Below are 22444 nucleotides of genomic sequence, written 5' to 3'. Positions count from 1 at the left end.
TGGGAAATGTCCAAGGAACAAAGGCATTGCTTAGGAATGACAAATTGCTTCTATCTCATACATATAAAAGGAAAGTGGTGTAAATTCTTTAACATTAAGTCACGGTTTTGATTTTTCCTATGATTTTTAGATATAGAAATTGAGTTGGATTTGGCATCTTTAATAGACTCCTCTGAGATATAGGATGTCTTGAAGAAATGTCCTGTAAGTGCCATGTATTGAATTATTTAATGTAAAAAAAAAAAGTTCCAGATTCTGTTACCTAGGTTTAATATTATTCACAACACACAAAAATGCCATGCTATAGCTATAATAGCACTTTGAATTGCTGAAATCAGCACTGTTTCGTATCAATAAGATATTTTTGAGCTACTTTCAGAAGGTAAGTGATACCTAAATTAATCTAAACCTCAATCAGGTAAGACTTTTTTTTTTTAAGTGCAAACAGCATCATTCCTCCCCTCATACACAAGTTTTTCACTGCTTCAGCAAGGCCTAAGGAGTAAGATACTGTTCTCATTCCTTTTTGTTTAGCTTTACACTGATACATCCTGGAGATTTTAAAGTTACATGCATATGCGTTTTTTTTAAATGTTTTTATTTTTTGAATGCAATGTATCATACTAAAAATAGTTACATGCTACATATTTGGATTAAAGAATAATATGGAAAAAGGGACACTTGCGTATCTACTACCCAGCGAAGATACAGGATATTACTAAAGGCTTTGAAGCCCCTGTGATCTTTTTAAAAAGTTTCTTTGTCTCCATTCCGCTTTTGTTGGACATGCACACCTTTTTTTAGATTTTGCTATAACAAACTGCTGTAAATATCCTTGTATAATAATGCAGGAGTTTTCTCCTCTAAAGTATATCTAAAATAATTTTCTGCATTCAATGGTGTGTAGATTTTCAACTAGATATTAAAGTGGTTTACTAATTTATACTCCCACCAACTCTGTGGTTGTACTGATTTATACTCTTCTACCAGCTATGTATGAGTTCTTGTTCTGAATCCACTATGTTCTCATTGTTGCTAAGTCTTTTTATGAGGTAATGCTGTTTTAGTTACTATATTGATTAGATTACCTTTACAATTCATCACCTGCATGTAAAAATGGTCTTTTCAGTTAAATGTTTGACTTTGTGTATTCTTCTTATTCAGAGAGTCGAATTTCTGAATGAGAAACTGGATAAAAGGGAGGCTCAGTTATTATCTCTTAGTAAAGAAAAAGCACTTCTAGAAGAAGCCTATGATAATCTGAAAGAGTAAGTATTTTACAAATGTGAATAATTGTATGTTTTGTAGAGGCCCAAATGGTTATTATTTAAGAATTTTTTTTAAACTAAAATGTCTAAAATTTAACTTGTTTACAAGAATTGAAAATGGAATAGCATTTCAGTTATAAACGTAGAGATTTTTTCCTCAAATTATCTGTACCATATTACCTTTGGCATTTGAAGAGAGTTGTTTTGCAAAAACAAAACAAAACAAAAAACCTTTTCCCTTTTAGTATTAGATATTTAAAACATATATTTAAAGAAAACTATGATATCAAAAAAAAAACCCCGACAACATTTGTTTCCTTTAAGGAGGTGATTCGTAAAATGTAACACAGATTCAAAATTTAAAAATTTTACTGTTATTTTTATACATCAAATAGGGGTGACATTTTCGATTTCTAATTGGTTGTCATTGAGGTGTTTTAAAATAAATTAAGCCTGTAATTTTTCTTTTAAATGTTAACAGGCATAAAACTAACCATTTTAGTAAGTTATGTGTTGAAGACAATGTTATTTTCCTTTTGCAAGCTGAACTCCTCTTGTTCCCCCAGGAACATGTAAACAAGTACCTCTCTATTATTTTTAATTTAGTGAAATGTTTAGAGTGAAAGAAGAAAGCAGCAGCATTTCTTCCTTGAAAGATGAATTTACTCAAAGAATTGCAGAAGCAGAAAAGAAAGTTCAGCTAGCCTGTAAAGAGAGAGATGCTGCTAAAAAGGTAATGGAAATTAAAAATAATATAAGTTCTATACAGACATAGATTTTGAGGAATGTATTCATAATATTTTGGTATGGAAAAAAAGAGAAGTAAGATTAAAGGATACCATACAGTAGGGGGCGCCTGGGTGGCTCAGTTCGTTGAACTTCTGACTCTTGATTTTAGCTCAGGTCATGAACTCAGGGTCATCAGATGGAGCCCCACGTGGGGCCCTGTGCTGGGCATGGAGCCTGCTTAAGATTCTCTCCCTCTGCCCCTCTCCCCCACTTGTGTGCTCTCTCAAACAACTCTTTCTCTCTTTCTCAAAAATAAAAAGGGTACCATATAGTATATTAACACTTAAATTATAGACTTGTATTTAATACTTTTAGACTTAGATTTTTGAAACTTTAAAAAAAAAAACTAAGCATATATTTGTATAATTTATCTATAAGTCCTTGTAAGATACATAGCAAGGATCATTAGAGTAATTTCATAAATGAAAATTTTGTCAAAATAAATAACAATTAAATCTAAATGGCACTTGGGGCACCTGGGTGGCTTAAGCCTCTTGGTTTCTGTTCAGGTCATGATTGCATGGTTTGTGAGTTCCAGCCCCATGTGAGGCTCTATGCTGAGCTTGGGATTCTCTCCCCCTCTCTCTCCCTCCACCTCTTCCACTCATACTAAATAAATAAACAAAATAAACTTTAAAAAAATCTAAATGACACTGCATACATTTTTTTTGAATTATTATTACCTTCATTTGTTACTTTCCAGCCACTTCAAACATATTACATGTACCTTTTCAAGTCAGAGTGATTTTAAAATAAAAAATTGTAGGGTCACTTGAGCGGCTCAGTTGGTTAAACGCCTGACTCCTGATTTTGGCTCAGGTCATGATCTCACAGGATTGTGAGTTCAAGCCCCTCATCCTGCTCCACACTGATGGTGTGAGGCCTGCTTGAGATTCTCTTTCTCCCTATCTCTCTCCTCCTCCCCTGCTTGCTCTGTCTCTCTCAAAATAAACATTTAAGTAAAATAAAATATTGTAATGGTTAGCAAGTCTTGCGAGACATAACATTGACTTACTCTAATATAGGATTTCATAACACGTTTCACATTTTGGGCTGCATAATTTTATGTTGTGTGGGATTGTACTCTGCATTGTGAGATGTTTACCACTATCTGGGCCCCTACCTACAAGACACCACTGTCAGTCAGCGTTATCTCCCTATCTCCCACTCTGCACCCACCACCCCATTCCTCGAGTTGTGATAATTAAAAATGTTGGCAGACATTGCCAAATGTCCCCTTGGGAGCAAGATCACTCCTGGTTGGGAACCATTGTTCTAATTCTTATAATTTGTAGCAATTGTGTATTTTAGAAATTGGTAACCAACTAAGGTTAGTAATTCTATCTAAACTATTATTAATAACGTCTCAGCATTTGCCCTTCTCAGTTAGGTTGGTCTTCTTGACCAGTGTTAATGTTAATCTTTATTTTTTGGTACACTGTTAAAGAGGAGAAATAAGTCATATACTTCCTTTGCTTGTTTGCTTTAATTAGCTAGCTCATTTCAGACACTAACAATAACCTCAGACTACCTAACCAATTTACCTCTTCTTGTCCCTACTATATTCCATCTGGACAAGTTTAATTGAGAAATTAGATTTTAAGTAATGTAATGTTTATTTTCTGTAATGTAATTTGAATTATAGATCTAAAATAGACCCAAATTATTAACTATAGGTGGAAAAAGCTTGGACCCTAAGTTTTTTTATGTGTACTAGTACATATGAAGTTGGGATCCACAGGAAATTCAAAGCAAATTGGATTAACCTTAAGAGTTTGCTTTTCTAGTGATGGAAGATAGGTAATGTCAACACCTATATAGTACAAGGCAGAATGAAGTAAATTACAGATCAAGACGAATAAGCAGTTTGGAATGGTAACACAGAGGATGAATTCTGACCAGGGGAATTGAGGAAAATTTCATGGAAGGCAGGATGGTCTTATTGGGCCTTGATGGATGAATCAAGTTTTGACAGTTGGAAGATGCAGAGTAATGTTGTGGATGGCTCAGTGTATGGGCTTTGGGTACTCATAAACCTGGTTTTCAAGTTAAACTCCATCACTTAGTAGGTCTCTGACCTTCAAAGTTTATTCAGTCTTTAATTGTGTAGTTAAATAAAGTACCTCCTTCATAGGATTGTTGTGAAAATAAAATTATAATGGATACAAAGCATAGTTTAAATACCTAATGTTAGTTGTTTTTAGCTCTTGTTTCAGATCATTGCTTAAAACCAAATTTTAAATCCTAGAGCACTTTTCACATCACCATACTTCTCCATTGTGGTTTTAAAGGATAACTGTCTTGACATATTTCTGCTGAATCTCTGCTTTATTAAAGTAGATTGAACCTTATATAATCATGCTTTATTCATTTCACAATGCACTAGCAAGTGCAGCAAGTTTTAGATGAGGAATGGAAATAAAATGAAAAATGGAGACATATATTGTTTGAAATGTTCCAAATAAAATACTTGATCTGAAGAAAATGTGTATAGAGATAAGAAAGAAAGGTATTGAAAGTTAACTTATTCTCGCTTGTATTACCATATTAAAACCTCTTTATTTCTGAATTCAGGTTTTTTATGTTGTTTCAAAGCTGTTTACTTAATTAACTGAGGTAGTAAACGCAGGTTAACAATACAACTTAAGGATCTTTATTGAGAATTTGATTATTGACTTTGAATATGGAAAAAATTGAAAAATATGCCCAGAATGAAAGTAATTCGTTACGGTATTCACATTCCTTTTTTTTTTTAATTAGGAAATCAAAAGTATAAAAGAAGAACTTGCTACTAGATTAAATAGTAGTGAAACTTCAGAACTTTTGAAAGAGAAAGATGAGCAGATCCGAGGGTTAATGGAAGAAGGTATGTAAAATATTTAGTTGATTATGAAAAATACTGTCAACACAGGAAAAATGCTTGCCACATGATTAGCTACTGCTTCCCAGTAAAAAATATTGGAAGCAAGAAGGCTTTGTGCTTAAACCTCAGAAATGGTAGGTGATAATTTATGGAAAACTGGGGAGTAATATGTATAGAGGCAGAGACATTTGCATGTAGCCTTTTATACTACATACACGTACTTGCTAAAATAACTTGCTGAACACTAAATGTTTGTGCTTCCATAAAAAAGTTTTTAACAGATTTTACAGCCTGTCATTTAAACCAAGATATTTGAGGTTATTATTTTGGAATTTATATAGTATCTCAGTCTCTAGCTTGGGTACTCTCTGGTATCATCATACTATTTGGGCATTTGATAGTGAATTTTTCATTACATTCTTATTTTAATTTTTCAGTTATTAAGTACTCTATGAAAAAACTTATTAGCAGGGTTATAGAAATAAATATTTTTCGTTAGATAAGTTATTACAAATTGACACTGGACTAATTTCTTTATGTAATTTCATAGGAAAGAGGTAGTTTTTGAAAAGGGGATTAAATGAATTTTTTTCCTGTTTAATTTATATATTTGTATTTTATTTTTGAGAGAGAGAGAGAGAGAGAGCAAGTGGGGGAGGGGCAGAGAGAGAGAGCGCTTGCGCAAGCAAAACCCAAGTAGGCTCCGTGCTGCCAGCACAGAGTCCCATGCGTGACTCCATCCCACGAAGCTGCAAGATCATGACCTGAGCCTAAACCAAGAGTTGTAGACTCAACCTACAGAGCCACCCAGGCACCCCTCTTCTCCTCTTAATTAAAATTTTTCTAGTTGTAAAATTAGACTTGCTACTTGCAGAAATTTTTGAAGTTTTGGTAGGTGTAGGAAGAAAAAATACATCCTAATCGACTTTTACAAGAAACTGTTAATTTCTTCTAGTCCTTTTTTAGTGCATTTTTAATACATTGTTAAGCATAATTAAGATCACATACTTTATTTGTAATTTTCCTTCTTTTACAATTCCCTTGCTACTAAATAATTTTGCTAGCATTATTAATGGCCGTATTAAAGTCCCTTATAGGGGCACCTGGGTGGTTCAGTTGGTTAAGCATCCAACTCTTCACTTTGGCTCAGGTCATGATCTCATAGTTTGTGAATTCGAGCCTTGTATCCGGTTCCACACTGATAGTGCAAACCCTGCTTGGGATTCTTTCTCTCCTCTCTCTGCCCCTTTCTCTCCCTCAAATAAACTTAAAAAAAAAAAAAAAAGTTTAAAGTCCATTATATGGCTATATATACCACTACTTATTTTACTGTTTTCCTCATATTGTGCATTTATTTCTAAAATGTTAATATTGTAAATGGTGGGATGAACATTTCTGTACTTAAATCATTGAACTTAAGAGGATTTCCAGAGGGCTTGTAAACAACATGGAACAGTCACTTCATTTCAAAAAATCAGTTTTATCCAGTTTTTCTTTTTCATTTATTCAGCTAATATTTAACAGTGTGTCAGATACTATATTTAGTATAGTTATACATTTGACATGCTCCCTATCCTTTAGGAGCTTACAGTTCAGTGAAAAGGAAATAGAAGTACTCAGATAATTGTAAAACACAGTCTAAGCACTACAATAGAAAATGGAGAATTGATAAATCACATAATCATTATGTCAAATCATCTTGAGGTCATGAACTGCCTTTATTACAGCACTAGAGATGGAGGGAAAGGCTGTGTGCATGGTTTCATAATTTTAAAAAATTATCTTAAATATTTATATCAAGGGGCATTTGGGTGGCTCAGTTGGTTGAGTGTCTGACTCTTGATTTCAGCTCAGGTCATGATCTTAGGGTTGTGGGATTGAGTCCTGCGTCGGGCTCTATGTTGATCATGGAGCTTGCTTAAGATTCTCTTTCTTCCACACCCTCCCCTGCTTGTTTTCTCTCTCTCTCTAAAAAAATAAAAAAATAAAAATATTTCTATCAGATGTCACTGTTTGGGTTTTATTAATTTATTGAGGGGGTGTTTTCTTTTGCTTAATGAAATTCTTTATACTGAAAATAGAATGATTTCATATGGGATCATTTATTCACTGCTTCTGTATCTTCCAGAAGTATTTTTAAATTCACAGTTAAAAAGCTGAAAGACTCAAAGCTGAAAGCACGCTACAGTAAATAGCAGATTACATTATTACTTCACTTCGTCATTTATTAACATCTAGGCACACCTGATTCATAGCTTTATGCACACACATATACTTCCCTTTTGCCAAAGCATTTGAACGTAGGTGACAGATACGAGTCCACTCATAAATTCTTTTTTTCCTCAGTTTTATTGAGGTATAATTGGCTAATAAAAATTGTATATATTTAAGGTGCACAATGGGATTTTTTTTTTGGATAACATATATATTGTGAAATGTTTACCACAGTCAAGCTAATTAACATATCAATCACCTCATGTACTTAACTTTTTCTTTTTTTTTTTTTTTTTTTTACATTTTTTACATTATGTCTGAAGAACTTACCTCTGTAACTGAAACTTGGTCCCCTTTATCTCCATATTTCCCCTGGTAACTAGCATTGTGCTCTGTACTTCTATAAATTCAACTTTTTTATATTCCACATCAGAGTGAGATCATGTATGTAGTATCTGAATCTGACTTATTTCAGCCTCCAGGTTCATCCATGTTCTTACTAATGGCAGGATTTCCTTTTTCAAGGCTAAATAATATATAGCATGCTACTTTTTTCTTCTTTAAAATTTTTTAAATTTTTTTAATGTTTATTTATTTTTGAGAGAGAGACAGAGTACAGTGGGGGAGGAGCAGAGAGAGAGGGAGACACAGAATCTAAAGCAGGCTCCAGGCTCTGAGCTGTCAGCATAGAACCCGATGTGGGGCTTGAGCCCACAAACCATGAGATCATGACCAGAGCTGAAGTTGGATATTTAACCAACTGAGCCATCCAGACACCCCTTCTTTTTTAGAATTTTTAATGAATTGGGAAAATATTCACAATTTTAGACAGCAAAAATAAATTACACATTTGTAATAATTGTACTAAATATTGTACTAAATAATTGTACTAAATATTGTAATAAATTACAATATTTTTTATTGAAGTATAATTGCATACAGTGTTATATTCCAGGGGTACAAGCTGCGTAGTGATTCAAAAATTCTGTATATTATTCAGTGCTCACCATGAATACAGTCACCATACAACATTATTACTATATTATTGACTCTACATACTATATTGTAATTTTTATCCCCGTGACTTATTTTATAACTGGAAATTTACACCTTTTAATCCTCTTCACCTATTTCACCCCTCACACTCTCCCCATGTCATCTTTGGCAACCACCATTTTCTTTCTGTATTTGAGTGTGTTTTTATTTTCTTGTTTGTTTTGTGTTTTAGATTCCACATATTAGTGAAATCATATGGTATATCCCTTTCTTTTTCTGATTTATTTCACTTAGCATAATACCTTCTAGGTCCATCTATGTTGTCACAAATGGCAAGATCTCATTCTTTATTATGGCTGAGTAGTACTCCATTGTATGTATGTGTGTATATACACACACACCGTATTTGCTTTGTCCATTTATCATTGTATGCTTAGATTGTTTCCGTATCTTGGCTGTTGTAAATAATGCTGCAATATACATAGAGCATTATATTTCTTGGAATTAGTGTTTTCTTTTTCTTTGGGTAGATACCTTGTAGGGGGATTGCTGGAACACATCGTATTTCTGCTTTTAAATTTTTGGAGAAGCTCCATGTTACGGGAGTTTTTAATACTTAAAATTTCTTGTCTTTTCGATAATAGCCATTCTGACGTGTGAGGTAATATATCTCATGGTGGGTTTTCATTTGCATTTCCCTGATGATTAGTAATGATGATTAGTGATGGTTAGTGACCTTTTTACGTTTCGGTTGGCCCTCTATATGTCTTCTTTGGAAAAATGTTTATTCATGTCCTTTTTCCATTTTTTTAATCAGATTGCTTTTGGGGGAAGGGTTGAAGTGTATGAGTTCTTTATATATTTTGGACATTCACCTCTTATTGGCTATGTCATTAAAATATGTCTTCAATTCAGTAGACTGTCTTCTTGTTTTGTTGATGGTTTCCTTTGGTATACAAAAGGTTTTTATTTTGTTGTAGTCCCAATAGTTTATTTTTGCTTTTGTTTTTCTTGCCTGAGGAGACATATTCATAAATATATTCTAAGGCTGATGTTCAGGGGATTACTGCCTGTGTTTTCTTTATTAAAAAAAATTTTTTTTAATGTTTGTTTATTTTTGAGAGAGAGAGAGTAGGGAGTGTGTGTGTGCGTGCGGGGGAGGGGCAGAGAGAGCAGGAGACACAGAATCCGAAGCAGGCTCCAGTCTCTGAGCTGTCAGCACAGAACCCAGTGTGGGACTCGAACCCACGAACCATGAGATCATGACTTGAGCTGAAGTCGGATGTTTAACCGAAGTCGGATGCTTAACCAACTGAGCCACCCAGGGGCCCTGCTGCCTATGTTTTCTTTTAAGAGTTTTATAATTTCACATCTCACATTTTGGTCTTTAATCCATTTTGAATTTATTTTTGTGTATGGTGTAAGAAAGTGGTCCGGTTTCATTCTTGTTCATGTAGCTGTCCAGTTTTCTCAACACCACTTAACGAAAAGAATATCTTTTCCCCATTATATATTCTTGCCTCCTTTGTCATCATTTATTTGACCGTGTAAGTATGGGTTTATTTCTGGGCTCTCTATCCTGTTTTATTGATCTGTGTGTCTGTTTTTGTGCCAGTATCCTACTATTTTGATTACTGTAGTTGTAATCTAGGATTATGATACCTTCAAGCTTTGTTTTTCTTTCTCAAGATTGCTTTGGCTATTTGGGGTCTTTGTATTTCCATGAAAATTTTAGGCTTACTGTTTCTAGTTGTGTGAAAAATGCTCTTGGTATTTTGATAGGGATTGCATTGAATCTGTAGATTGCTTTGGGTAGTATGGACATTTTAACAATATTAATTCTTCCAGTTCATGAGCATGGTATATCTCTCCATTTGTGTTGTTTTCAATTTTTTTCATTAGTATCAGAGTATAGGTCTTTGATTTTCTTGGTTAAATTTATTCCTAAGTATTTTATTTATTTTATTGGTGCACTTGTAAATGGGATTATTTCTTAATTGTACTTCCTACTATTTTATTATTAGCATATGGAAATGCAGCAGATTTCTGTATATTTTGTATCCTGCAATTTTACTGAATTCACTTATTCTAATAGTTCTTTGGATGGAGTCTTCAGGCTTTTCTAGCTATGGTATTATATCATCTCTAAATAGTGACAGTTTTACTTCTTCCTTACTACTTTGGGTGCCTTTTATTTATTTTTCTTGTCCATTTGCTGTAGTTGGTCTTCACTACAATATTATATTAAAGAGGTTAGAGTGCACATCTTTGTCTTCTTCCTGGTCTTAGACGAAAAGCTTGCAGTATTTTACCATCAAATATGATGTTAAGCTAAGAATTTTTTCTGTGTTGCCTTTATTATGTTATGTTCCCTTCTAGCCCACTTTGAGATTTTTATCATGCCCAGATACAGTATTTTATATAAAAATGCTTTTTCTGCTTCTATTGAGTTGACTTATGGTTTTTATCCTTTTATTAATGTGATATTTCATGTTGATTGATTTGCAAATATTGAACCACGTTTGTGTCCTTGGAATAAATCTCACTTGATCGTGGTGAATGATCCTTTTAATGTATTGTTGAATTCAGTTTGCTAATATTTTGTTGAGTATTTTTACACCTGTGTTTACCAGGGATATTGGCCTCTTGTTGTCTTTCTTTTTTTAAGGGTCTTTGGTTTTGGTGTCAGGGCAATACTAGTCTTATAGGATAAATTTGAAAAAGTTTTTTTCTATTTGTGGACCAGTTTGAGAAGAATAGGTATTAACTCTTCTTTAAATGGTAGAATTCACCTGTGAAGCCATCTGGTTCTGGGCTTTTGTTTGAGATAAGGAGTCTTGATGACTGATTCAATTTTGTTACTAGTAATCGATCTGTTCAAATTTTCTTGTTCTTTCTGATTTAGTTCTGGGAGATTGTTTCTAGGAATTTATCCATTTTTTTTCTAGGTTGTCCAGTTCACATATATGATCATCATAGTATTCTCTTAAAATTCTTTGCATTTCTGTGCACACACATTTTCTTTATCCATTTATCCATTGATGGACACTTAGGGTATTTGTATAACTTGACTTTTGTGAGTAATGTTGCAGTACACATGGAAATGCACATGTCTCTGAGGTACTGATTTTATTTCCTTTGGATGTATTCCTAGAAGTGGGACTGTTGGATCATATAGTAGTTCTATCTTTAATTTTTTGGGAATCTCCATGCTGTTTTCCATATTGGCTGTACCAGTTTACACTTCTGCCAATAGTATATACCAAGGTTCCCTTTTCACTACATCCTTGCCAATTCTTGTCTTTTGTCTTGTTGATAATAGGTATCCTGACAGTTGTGAGGTGATATCTCATATAGTTTTGATACGCATTTTTCTGATGATTAGTGATATTGAATACCTTTTTGTATACTTATTGGCCATTCTTTGTCTTCTTTTGAGAAAGTCTATTCACATCTTTTTTTTAAAAAGAATTTTTTTTTTAATGTTTATTCATTTGTGAGAGACAGAGAGTGAGTGGGGGAGGGGCAGAGAAAGAGAAGGAGACACAGAATCCAAAGCATGCTCCAGGCTCTGAGCTGTCAGCACAGACCCAAAGTGGGGCTCGAACTCACCAACCATGAGATCATGACCTGAGCTGAAGCTAGACACTTAACCGACTGAGCCACCCAGGAGCCCCTCACATCTTTTACCCATTTCTTAATTGGCTTGTTTTTTGCTGTTGAGTTATTGGAGTTCTTTGTTTATTTTGGATATTAATCCCTTATCAAATACATGGCTTGCAAATATTTTCCTCCATTCTGCAGATTATCTCTTCAGTCTGTTGATTTGTTTCCTTTGCTATGCAGTAGTTTTTAGTTTGATGTAATCCCAGTTGTCTATTTTTGCTTTTGTAGTCTATGCTTTTGGAATCCATACCCAAAAAATCATTGCCAATACCAATGTCAGAAGGTTTTTTTTCCCTATTTTTTTTTTTCCTAGTAATTTTACACTTTCAGGTATATTAAGTGTTTATTTTGAGTTGACTTTTGTATTTGGTGTGTGGTCCTATTTCATTCTGCCTATGATTATTCAGTTTTCCTGGTATAATTTATTGATGAGACTTCCCTTTCCCCATAGTGTGTTCTTGGTCTCTTTTTTGAAGATCACTTGGCTGTAAATGTATTTCTGAATTCTGTGTGGATTTTCTAGGCTGTTTTGCTCTGCTGGTCTACTATGTTTTTGGTTTTTTTTTTCTTTTAACGTTTATTTTTGAGACAGAGAGCATGAACAGGGGAGGGGCAGAGAGAGAGAGGGAGACACAGAATCCAAAACGGGCTCCAGGCTCTGAGCTGTCAGCACAGAGACCGATGCAGGGCTCGAACTCAGGGACCGTGAGATCATGACCTGAACCGAAGTCGGATGCTTAACCGACCAAGCCACCCAGGCGCCCCTGGTCTACTGTTTTTATGCTAGTACCATACTGGTTTGATAACTCTAGCTTTGTATCATGTCTTAAAATGAGGAAATATGATACTTTCATCTTTGTTCTTGCTCAGGATTCCTTTGGCTATTTGAGGTCTTCTGTGGTTCCATATGAATTTTAGGATTTTTAAAAAACTTTGTGAAATTTGCCATTGGACTTTTGTTAGATATTGAATTGAATATGTAGTCTGCTCCTAAATTCATGAGGCTCCATTTCCCAGTAGCAAGTACATTTTGCTTCACAAGCACAACATCATAACCATACCTAAGAAAATCAATATTTATTCAGAAGTATACTCCAACATATATTTCATCATCCCACTGTCTCTAAAAAGGACTTTTATACCTGATACTTGTCCTGCCCCAAGATCCAGTCAAAGTTTGTGTATTGCATTTGGCCACTATGTCTTTTTGGTCTTTCATCAGTCTAGCGATAGGTCTCTCTTCATGACTTTAAAGACTTCGTAGAATCCAGGCCAGTTTTCCTATAGTATGCCCTATGTTCAGGAATTTGTCCTTCTCATGATTAGATTCAGATAAAATTTCTGGTAAGAAAGATCACTGGTGACTAACTAAATGGTTAAGATGGTAATAGCCAGATTTCTCCATTGTATTACAAGTAGATTTTTCCATTTGTAATTCGTAAGCAATATGTGGGAATGAATTTTAAAAAAATTATTTATTTAAATTCAAGTTAGTTAACATACATTGTAGTATTGGTTTCAGGAGTAGAACCCAGTGATTCATTACTTACATATAACACCCAGTGCTCATCCCAACAAGTGCCATCCTTAATGCCCATCACCCATTTAGCCCTTCCCCCCATTTACCTCCCTGCTAGCAACCCTCAGTTTGTTCTCTGTTATGGAAGAGTCTCTTATGGTTTGCCTGTGGGAATGATTTCTTAAGGCTAAAAATATTCTGTTACCTATCACCCTTCCATCTAGTAATTTTAGCATTTATTGATGGTTGTCCCAATCAATTTAATGTTCATGGTTATAATATTGTGATTTTAAAAATACTCTATCATTTTATGTCACTGGTTAGATCCAACACACTATCCAGATTCTTAAGGAATCATTATTTGAAAATTTTTTTTTTTTTTGCCATTGCTAGGAGAAAAACTTTCAAAACAGCAGCTGCATAATTCTAACATTATTAAGAAATTAAGAGCTAAAGACAAAGAAAATGAAAATATTATTGCAAAACTGAACAAAAAAGTTAAAGAGCTAGAAGAAGAGTTGCAACATTTAAAACAGGTGAATATTAACTATTATCTAAATATATATATTGTTATTACTTCCTATATGAACAATTAGCCATGGTTTATAAAACATTTAGAATAATTTATTGGGATATATCATGGGAAGAATTTGTCAAGCAATTTAATAGATGATAGTTAAGATTTTTCTTCATTACTGTAACACTCAAGATTCCTGGAATACAATTATTTACCATGGTGTTATTAATTGAAAAATACTTTTGTCTGTTTTATAGGTCCTTGATGGCAAAGAAGAGGTTGAGAAACAACATAGAGAAAACATTAAAAAACTAAATTCTGTGGTAGAACGCCAAGAGAAGGATCTTGGTCGACTTCAGGTAGACATGGATGAACTTGAAGAAAAGAACCGAAGTATTCAAGCTGCTCTGGATAGTGCATACAAGTAAGAAAATGAACAAATATACAACTCATTGAAAATCAATTATCAGAACAGGATGTTGAAGAAATACTTCTTCTGTTATTTGATCACTAACAATATTTATAAACTTGGCTATGTATGGACTTGTAGTTGGTCAGAGCAAGTTCAACAGAGAGTCCTTACTGTGGTCAGTGTTTATTATGGGGTGAACTCTCCCTTATTGTGTAGCTCCTAGGGAAATCTATATGCAAACTTCCTTAACTTGGTCATGTAATTAACTATTTTAAATAAAAATTATCAATCCAATTTTTTAAGAGAACTTACTGATCTCCACAAAGCCAATGCTGCAAAAGATAGCGAGGCACAGGAAGCTGCTCTGAGTCGTGAAATGAAAGCCAAAGAAGAACTTTCTGCAGCACTAGACAAGGCCCAAGAAGAAGCCCGTCAGCAGCAAGAAACGTTAGCGATTCAAGTAAGCAAGAGATAATAATTAAATTAGTCTTTAAAAACTTTGTGCTTTTACAAATTAAAGAATACATTAGCTGGTTTGAGTCAAACTTTATTTAGTGGTACAGGTGTTATATTTTGTTTCTAATCTTGTTGGACACTTTTTTCTAAGAGTACTGTATTGTGCCAGTCTTGTGTTTTTTGTTGTTTTTTTTTTTTGTTTTTTTTTAACATTTATTTATTTTTGAGACAGAGAGCATGAACAGGGGAGGATCAGAGAAAGAGGGAGACACAGAATCTGAAACAGGCTCCAGGCTCTGAGCTGTCAGCACAGAGCCGGACATGGGGCTTGAACCCACGGACCGTGAGATCATGACCTGAGCCGAAGTCGGCCGCTTAACCGACTGAGCCACCCAGGCGCCCCCCCCCCTTTTTTTTTTAAATTTTTTTTTTTAACATTGTGTGTTTTTTTAAACCATTGTTAAAGTGATACCTACATTATTCTAGTACTGCTTATTTTTGGTGAATTTCAGACTTACTACAGAATATTGTGAAAGGCAGACTGTGTTACTGCACCTATGCAGATAAATACTAGACATTGTGTATAATTTTAGGAGAATCCATATAACTCCTGAGCTTATTCATAACAACTGGGGGAGTCCATACAGTTCAGATAAGGGAGGAAAACCAAAATTTGTCAGGCTTTGTCTTACAAAATCATCAGTTGATGGATACTTGGGTTATTTTCACTTTTGGTTATTACAAATAATACTACTATAAACATTCACGTACGCATTTTTGTGTAAACATTTATTTTAAATTCTCTTAGACATAGGGCACCTGGGTGGCTCATTCGGTTAAGCATCCGACTTCGGCTCAGGTCATGATCTTGCAGTTCGTGGGTTTAAGGCCTGTGTCGGGCTCTGTGCTGACAGCTCAGAGCCTGAAGCCTGCTTTGGATTCTGTGTCTCCCTCTGTCTCTGATGGCTTCATTCCCTGTGCTCTGTTTCTTTCTCAAAAATAAATAAACATTAAAAAAAATTATTAAAAAAAATTCTCTTTGACATATATCCTTAGGTTAGTTTGGTAATCCTATATATAACTTTGTGAAGAGCTGCCAGACTTTCCACAACACCTACACCATTTTACATTCTCATCAGCAATATGTGAGGGTTTTAGTTTCTATCTTTTGCCAGTGTTTGTTACCTTCTTTTTTTTTTTTTTTATTTTAAAAAATAATTTTTTTTTTAACGTTTATTTTTGAGACAGAGAGAGACAGAGCATGAACGGGGGAGGGTCAGAGAGAGGGAGACACAGAATCTGAAACAGGCTCCAGGCTCTGAGCTGTCAGCACAGAGCCCGACGCGGGGCTCGAACTCACGGCCTGCGAGATTATGACCTGAGCCGAAGTCGGCCGCTTAACCGACTGAGCCACCCAGGCGCCCCTTCTTTTTTTTTTTTTTAATAGCCCTTTTAGTGGGTATGAAATGGTATCTGATTGTGGTGTATTTGTTTATATTTCCTTAATGACTAATGATGTTGAGCATCTTTTTATGTGCTTACTGGCCATATATATATTTTTGCATCTTCTTTGGAGAAATTTATTCAAACACTCATATCCTTTGCTCATTTTTAAATTGTTGAGTTGTGAGAGTTGTTTATGTGTTCTGCATATTAGGTCTTTATCAAAGGTAGGATTTGCAAATATTTTTTCCCATTTTATAGGTTGTCTTTCATTTTCTCAATAGTGTCCTTTGATGTATAGGTTTTTTTAATTTTGGTGAAGTCCATCTTCTTTATTTTTTCTTTTGTTGCCTGTGCTTCAGGCATCGTATTTAAGACACCATTGCTTAGTCCAAGGTCATGCAGGTGTTCCCCTGTTTCCTTCTAAGAATTTTATAGTTTTAGCTCTTGCATTTAGGTTTTTTGCACATGGATGTCCAGCTGTCACAGGACCATTTATTGAAAAGATCATTCTTTCCTCATTGAGCGCAGTGCAATTTTGATTTAATTTTACATAAATATGTAGAACATTTACATGATTCCAAAGTGAGAACTATATAACCGTATATCGAGACAACATTTGTTTCCAACTTAGCTCCTCCCTGTCCTCTTTCTTTGCCTATAAGTAGCCATTTTACTAGTGTTTGGTTTGTTTTTTCAGTGTTTCTGTTTGTAAATGAAAGAAAATATACAGGTCTATAAATTTACCTATATACCTCTGCATATACACTAGCATAATAACAAAAAGTAGGGGAATGGGAGACAGAGAGCATATGGTGGTACTATTTATAAAATTATCACCTTTTATAAGTAACGTCAGTTTTGTGTATTAACTTCTTCTTACCTTTCTATGTATTTTTAAGTAATTGATACCATATATATTAGTTTTTTCATTTAAGATTTAATTATAAATTTTTACATATTCTTCACATTCATCATAATTTTTTTTAAGTTTATTTATTTTGAGAGAGAGAGAGAGTATGCCCACACACGTATGTGGGAAAGAGGCAGAGAGGGAGAGAGAATGTATGCTGTCAGCTCAGAGCCTGACACAAGCTCAGTCTCATGGAACTGTGAGATCATGACCTGGGCCAGAATCAGGAGTCAGATGCTTAACTGACTGAACCACCCCGGCGCCCACATTCATCATAATTTTTAATGGGAATATTATATTCATGTATCAAACTTTGCAAAAATAGATTACTGGTGGATATGTGGAATATTTCCTGTTTTGTCTATTTTTGCTAGTCTAGCTAACAGCAAAGTGGGGAGTATCTTTTACATTTATATCTGCTTTTGTTGAGTCAATTCTCAAGACTAGATGACCAAGTGAAAAAGGTGAAAAATTTTATGATCCTTTAAACATGTCTTCATAATGTTTTACAGAAACACTGTAGCAGTTTACATCTGCAGTTGTGTATTAGGAATAGCAGCTTGCTTTTATAGCTATCACATTCTGCTTTACATTGCGAATATTTATAGATGCATTGTCTCTCCTTCTGTATTGTACAGTGGCTGTGCCTTGTACCTATTTATATGCTTTTTTTTTGGCCTAACAGTGGTTTTCTGAGTATATATTGGGTACATATACAGTTTAGAATTGCTTGATGAATGGGCTGTGTGCTAATCATGTGAAAAAACTCATTGGATAGTAGAAGTATTCTACATAAACAGCAAGTGCGCACAACACAGTATGCAGGTAGGAAGTTGCGGGTAATGTTTTGTTACCGTCTGTGCTAGTGTGTACGGGTTCTCATACAGGTGGGAGACCTCAGGCTGGCACTGCAACGTGCAGAGCAAGCAGCTGCCAGAAGAGAGGATTATTTACGCCATGAGATCGGTGAACTCCAGCAGGTACTGTCACAGTTTTCTAAACACAAATCCAAGATGTGTTTTCCTAGAAATAAAAAATGGCTCGGTGGGGATACTGTTCATGGAATTGAGGTGATTACTACCATACTTAGCATTTGCTGTATTGTTTTGTGCCTTATATGAAAAAAATCAGAGGGGGCACCTTAAAAAAAAGAAACATGAAAAGCCCTAGGTTTTTTTATGGAAAATAATTTGTGATAAATTTATTTCTCAGTATTGTCTTTTTGTTTGTTATAACTAGTTTATTATTATCAGTCTTTGATTACTGTTAGGTAGATAGGAGACCACTCTGTTAATTTTCAATAAGTGAACATGAATGGGAAAAGGGAGAGAAAATGCAACTCAGATTGATCTTTCTGTTTTTATAAATACTTAGAAATATTTGGGTGATGAGACAATTGCTGGGAGGTTTGGATGATAGTCTCTTTTACCTTCAGGTAATCAAAAGCTATCTTTATGTTTGAAAACCTTATAAAGAAGCACTTATTTACATACTGTTATGCTTCGTAACTCTAATTTAAAGATTGAATAATTGGAAAATAATGTAAATAATTTTTTCTTGGGGAAACAATATTGTCCAGAAATCTCTCATAAAGTTTGTTTGCTAGTGTTTTTAGAGCTTTTATTGCTGTTAGTGGTAATGACTTAAGAATTTCACCATTCAGAGACTTCAGGAAGCAGAGAATCGAAACCAAGAGCTGAGTCAAAGTGTTTCATCAACAACAAGACCATTGCTTCGACAGATAGAAAATTTGCAAGCAACTCTAGGGTCCCAGACATCATCGTGGGAGAAGTTAGAGAAGAATCTTTCTGATAGGCTTGGTAACTGATTTCTTTAGTTCTTAAGCTCAGTGTGGAAGCTTGTTTATAGAATTAGAATAATGGCATAAAATTGAAATTCTTGATCTGATAGTTATATCTTATGTCTAAGTTGTAGATTTTTACCTCTTCTCTTTTTTTACATTTATTTTCTAATATCCTAATTGACCCTTTCAAACCACTTGTTTTCCCTTACACAGTGTGTCAGATAATATCCCAAATACTAGCATGCCATCCTTTCATTTTTACAGACTGCTGCACTCATTTTTTTCCTTGTCTCTTGCTAAATCTGACCCCTTTCTAGCTTGTCTGCAATAATGTAGGATGTAGAAATCAGGATTCTAGTTGTTGGTAGAATTCCAGGAGCAGAGATAGATCTAAGGAGGATCCCGATCAAACTCTACTAGACAGATGATGTGGAGTCTTTAGAGTCTTTTTTATAGAAATGCCCCAGATTGCCCTTCTGTGATGTTATTAAGAAAATTATTCTAAGATGTTTATGCAAGCATAGACTAGTACATATGCATGTATATGTACATGTATATACATATACATATATTAGATATCCCAGAAGCTGGCAAGTTCATGAAAAATTCATGTGTCCCATTCTGTGCCTAAATATAACTGTCATTTGAGACACTGTGGTCTAGTGATAAAAGCAGGCCTGAATGGGTGTCCTTGTAAGCCATGAGGGGTAAACTAGATTAGTGGTTTTCAAACAGTATTTGCTAGATCCCTTAGATGTCTTAGGACTAGCTGTCATGGTGAGAGGGAAGCTCTGTAAATGAGAGGTGCTCGATGTATCTCTCTAGGCTGCTGTAATGAGAGTAGTTCCTCCTTTGTCTTTTTTTTTTTTTTTTTTTTTTGAGTTCCATGTGAGACAATGTCTGGAAAAAGATTCATCTGCTTAAATAATCAGTGAACTTAATGAACCCTTATATGTTGTGTAATTTGTAGGTATAAGTTTTGGGGTCCATCAATTGTTATTGAGACCCATTTGTTATGAAAATAAGACATCTGAAAATGACACCTCATGAAAAGAATAATTATTTTGCAATAAATGAAAAGTAGAAGCTGTTATTTTTGTGGTTTTTAAACTGGAGTTTACATACACTCGAGGGTATGTGGTATTGTGCTGGAATGTAGGCAAAGCCAAGGGACAGATGTAGTAAATAGTATTTTTTTTTTTAAATGTTTGTTTATTTTTGAGACAGAGAGAGACAGAACATGAACGGGGGAGGAGCAGAGAGAGAGAGGGAGACACAGAATCCGAAGCAGGCTCCAGGCTCAGAGCTGTCAGCACAGAGCGTGATGCGGGGCTCGAACTCACGGACCATCGGATCGTGACCTGAGCCGAAGTCGGACGCTTAACCGACTGAGCCACCCAGGCGCCCGGTAAATAGTATTTTTAATAGGAGCACAGAGGGCCACCTGGGTGGCTCAGTTGGTTGAGCATCCAACTCTTGATTTTAGCTCAGGTCATGATCCCAGGGTTGTGGGATCGAGCCCCATGACCGGCTCTGCACTGAGCTTGGAGCTTGCTTTAAGGTTCTCTCTCTCTCCCTCAGCCCATCTACCCCTCTCACTCTATCTCTCTCAAATTAAGAAAAAGAAAAAGAAAATAGCACAGATACAGTATATAACAATATAAAGTGAAAAATAGAGATGGTGTTAAGTCTATTTTGGTGGGGGGGAGAAGTAGAATTTTTGGTTAAATCTTGAGTTGTATGCACTAATCTTTTTTTAGTTGAAAATTTTTATCGAGATAATTGTAGATTCACTTGCAGTTATAAGAAATAATACAGTTGGTACTTTGCATGCTTTATCCAACATCCCCAAATGTTAACACTGCAAAATTAAAATATAATACCACAACCATTACATTGACTTGATACAATCTACTGATTTTAATCAGATTTTCCCAGTTTTAATGGTACTCATTTTTGTGTGTCTGTATTAAGTACTGCACAATTTTGTCATTTGTGTGGGTTCATGTCCCCATCTCTGCACTCAAGATGTTGAACACTTCTAACACCACAAAGATCCTTTACGTTGTCCTTTTAAAACCTCACTTTGCCATCCTCGTGGCCTTTCTCACCTGTCTCAAATCTTGGCAATCACTAATCTGTCCTCAGTCTAAAATTATGGAATTTCAAAATGTTACAGTAATAGAATTACATACTGTGTGTATCAGTGATTTAGTCTTTTCATTGCTCATTGTGTTTCCATGGTATGTGCATAGCGCATTTTCTTTAACCATCTACCTAATGAAGGATATCTGGGCTCATTCTAGATTTTTTCACACAAATAAAGCTCTGCTGAACATTCTTGTCCAGGTTTTAGAGTGAACATATTTTCATTTCTCTGGTGAATGCCTAAGTGTTCACTTACTGGGTTGTGTGGGTAGTTGTATGTTTAGTTTTTTTAAAAAATGCCAAACCGTTTTTCCAAAGTGGCTGTAGGTGTGACAGGAATCTAGTCGCTCCATATCCTTGCCAGCAAGGATGTTGTCTTTTCCCTGTTTTTTCTTAATAGTGGTTCAGACAGGTGTGTAGTGATATCTGACTGTGATTTTCATTTTCATTTCCCTAATGACTAATGTTGAATATTGTTTCATGTGCTTATTTTTCATTTCTATAGCCTCTTGAGTGAAATAACTTTTCATGTCTTGCCCATTTTCTAACTGGATTGTCTTTATTTTCGCTACTGAGTTTTGAGACTTTTTTTATATATTCTAGACACTAGACTTAGATAATGTGTTTTGCATTTTTTCCCTCCAACTCCGTAGCTTGTCTTTTTGTCCTATTTGCAAAAGCAAAAGTTTAAAATTTTGAAGGTGTCCAATTTATCTGTTTTTCTTTAATGGCTCTGCTTTTGGTGTCTAACAAATATTCCTTGCCTGTCCCTAGATGCTGAAGATTTCTCCTGTGGTTTTTTGTTTTTTTTTTTTTATTGTTTTACAGTTTTGTTTTACGTTTAAGTTTATGATCCATTTTGAGTTAATTTTCATTTATGGTAGAAGTTTAGTTTGAGGTTCCTTTTTTTTCCTTTTTGCCTGTGGATATCCAGTTGCTCCAGCACCATTTGTTGATATTTTAAAATATGTGACTCCACATACAAATTGAAATATTTTGGGAAAAAGTAATAAAGCAGATAGAAGCTGAGATTTGTTCTTTTGTCTGTTGGAGGCAGTCCTGCTTTTGGCAATAAACTGATTTCAATATGGCTCCTTGAATCATTAACAGTTTGAAGTCAGAATCTACTTGATATTTTGGCCTCTTGGATATATGTGATTTTTCTTTTTTACCCTACAATCAGGTGAATCCCAGACCTTGTTGGCAGCAGCAGTTGAAAGAGAACGTGCAGCTACAGAAGAACTCCTTGCCAACAAAATTCAAATGTCCTCCATGGAGTCACAGAATTCTCTCTTAAGGCAGGAAAATAGTAGATTTCAGGCCCAGCTAGAATCAGAGAAAAATAAGCTAAGAAAACTGGAGGATGAAAATAGTAGGTGAGCATGTTTCTTGAGTGTTATTCTTGGTATTTTGTGCCATATTAAAGCATGTAAAAA

General features: G+C 34.8%; 1 protein-coding gene across 1 annotated transcript in view; it reads left to right on the top strand.

Moving 5' to 3' along the window:
* Positions 1–22444, top strand: part of TMF1 (TATA element modulatory factor 1) — a 37313-nt gene that overhangs the window by 5529 nt on the left and 9340 nt on the right. The window contains exons 3-11 of the mRNA XM_043587902.1: positions 1165–1268; positions 1875–2001; positions 4818–4923; positions 13709–13851; positions 14090–14256; positions 14548–14704; positions 17944–18036; positions 18720–18876; positions 22192–22384. Of these exons, the coding sequence (XP_043443837.1) occupies positions 1165–1268; positions 1875–2001; positions 4818–4923; positions 13709–13851; positions 14090–14256; positions 14548–14704; positions 17944–18036; positions 18720–18876; positions 22192–22384 (1247 nt within the window). The remainder of the gene's footprint in view (positions 1–1164; positions 1269–1874; positions 2002–4817; positions 4924–13708; positions 13852–14089; positions 14257–14547; positions 14705–17943; positions 18037–18719; positions 18877–22191; positions 22385–22444) is intronic.

The sequence above is a fragment of the Prionailurus bengalensis genome, chromosome A2 (assembly GCF_016509475.1).
Source record: "Prionailurus bengalensis isolate Pbe53 chromosome A2, Fcat_Pben_1.1_paternal_pri, whole genome shotgun sequence".
NCBI classification, from domain to species: Eukaryota; Metazoa; Chordata; class Mammalia; order Carnivora; family Felidae; genus Prionailurus; species Prionailurus bengalensis.
The sequence above is the reverse complement of the archived record's forward strand: the minus strand, read 5'-3'. Positions and strand labels throughout refer to the sequence as shown.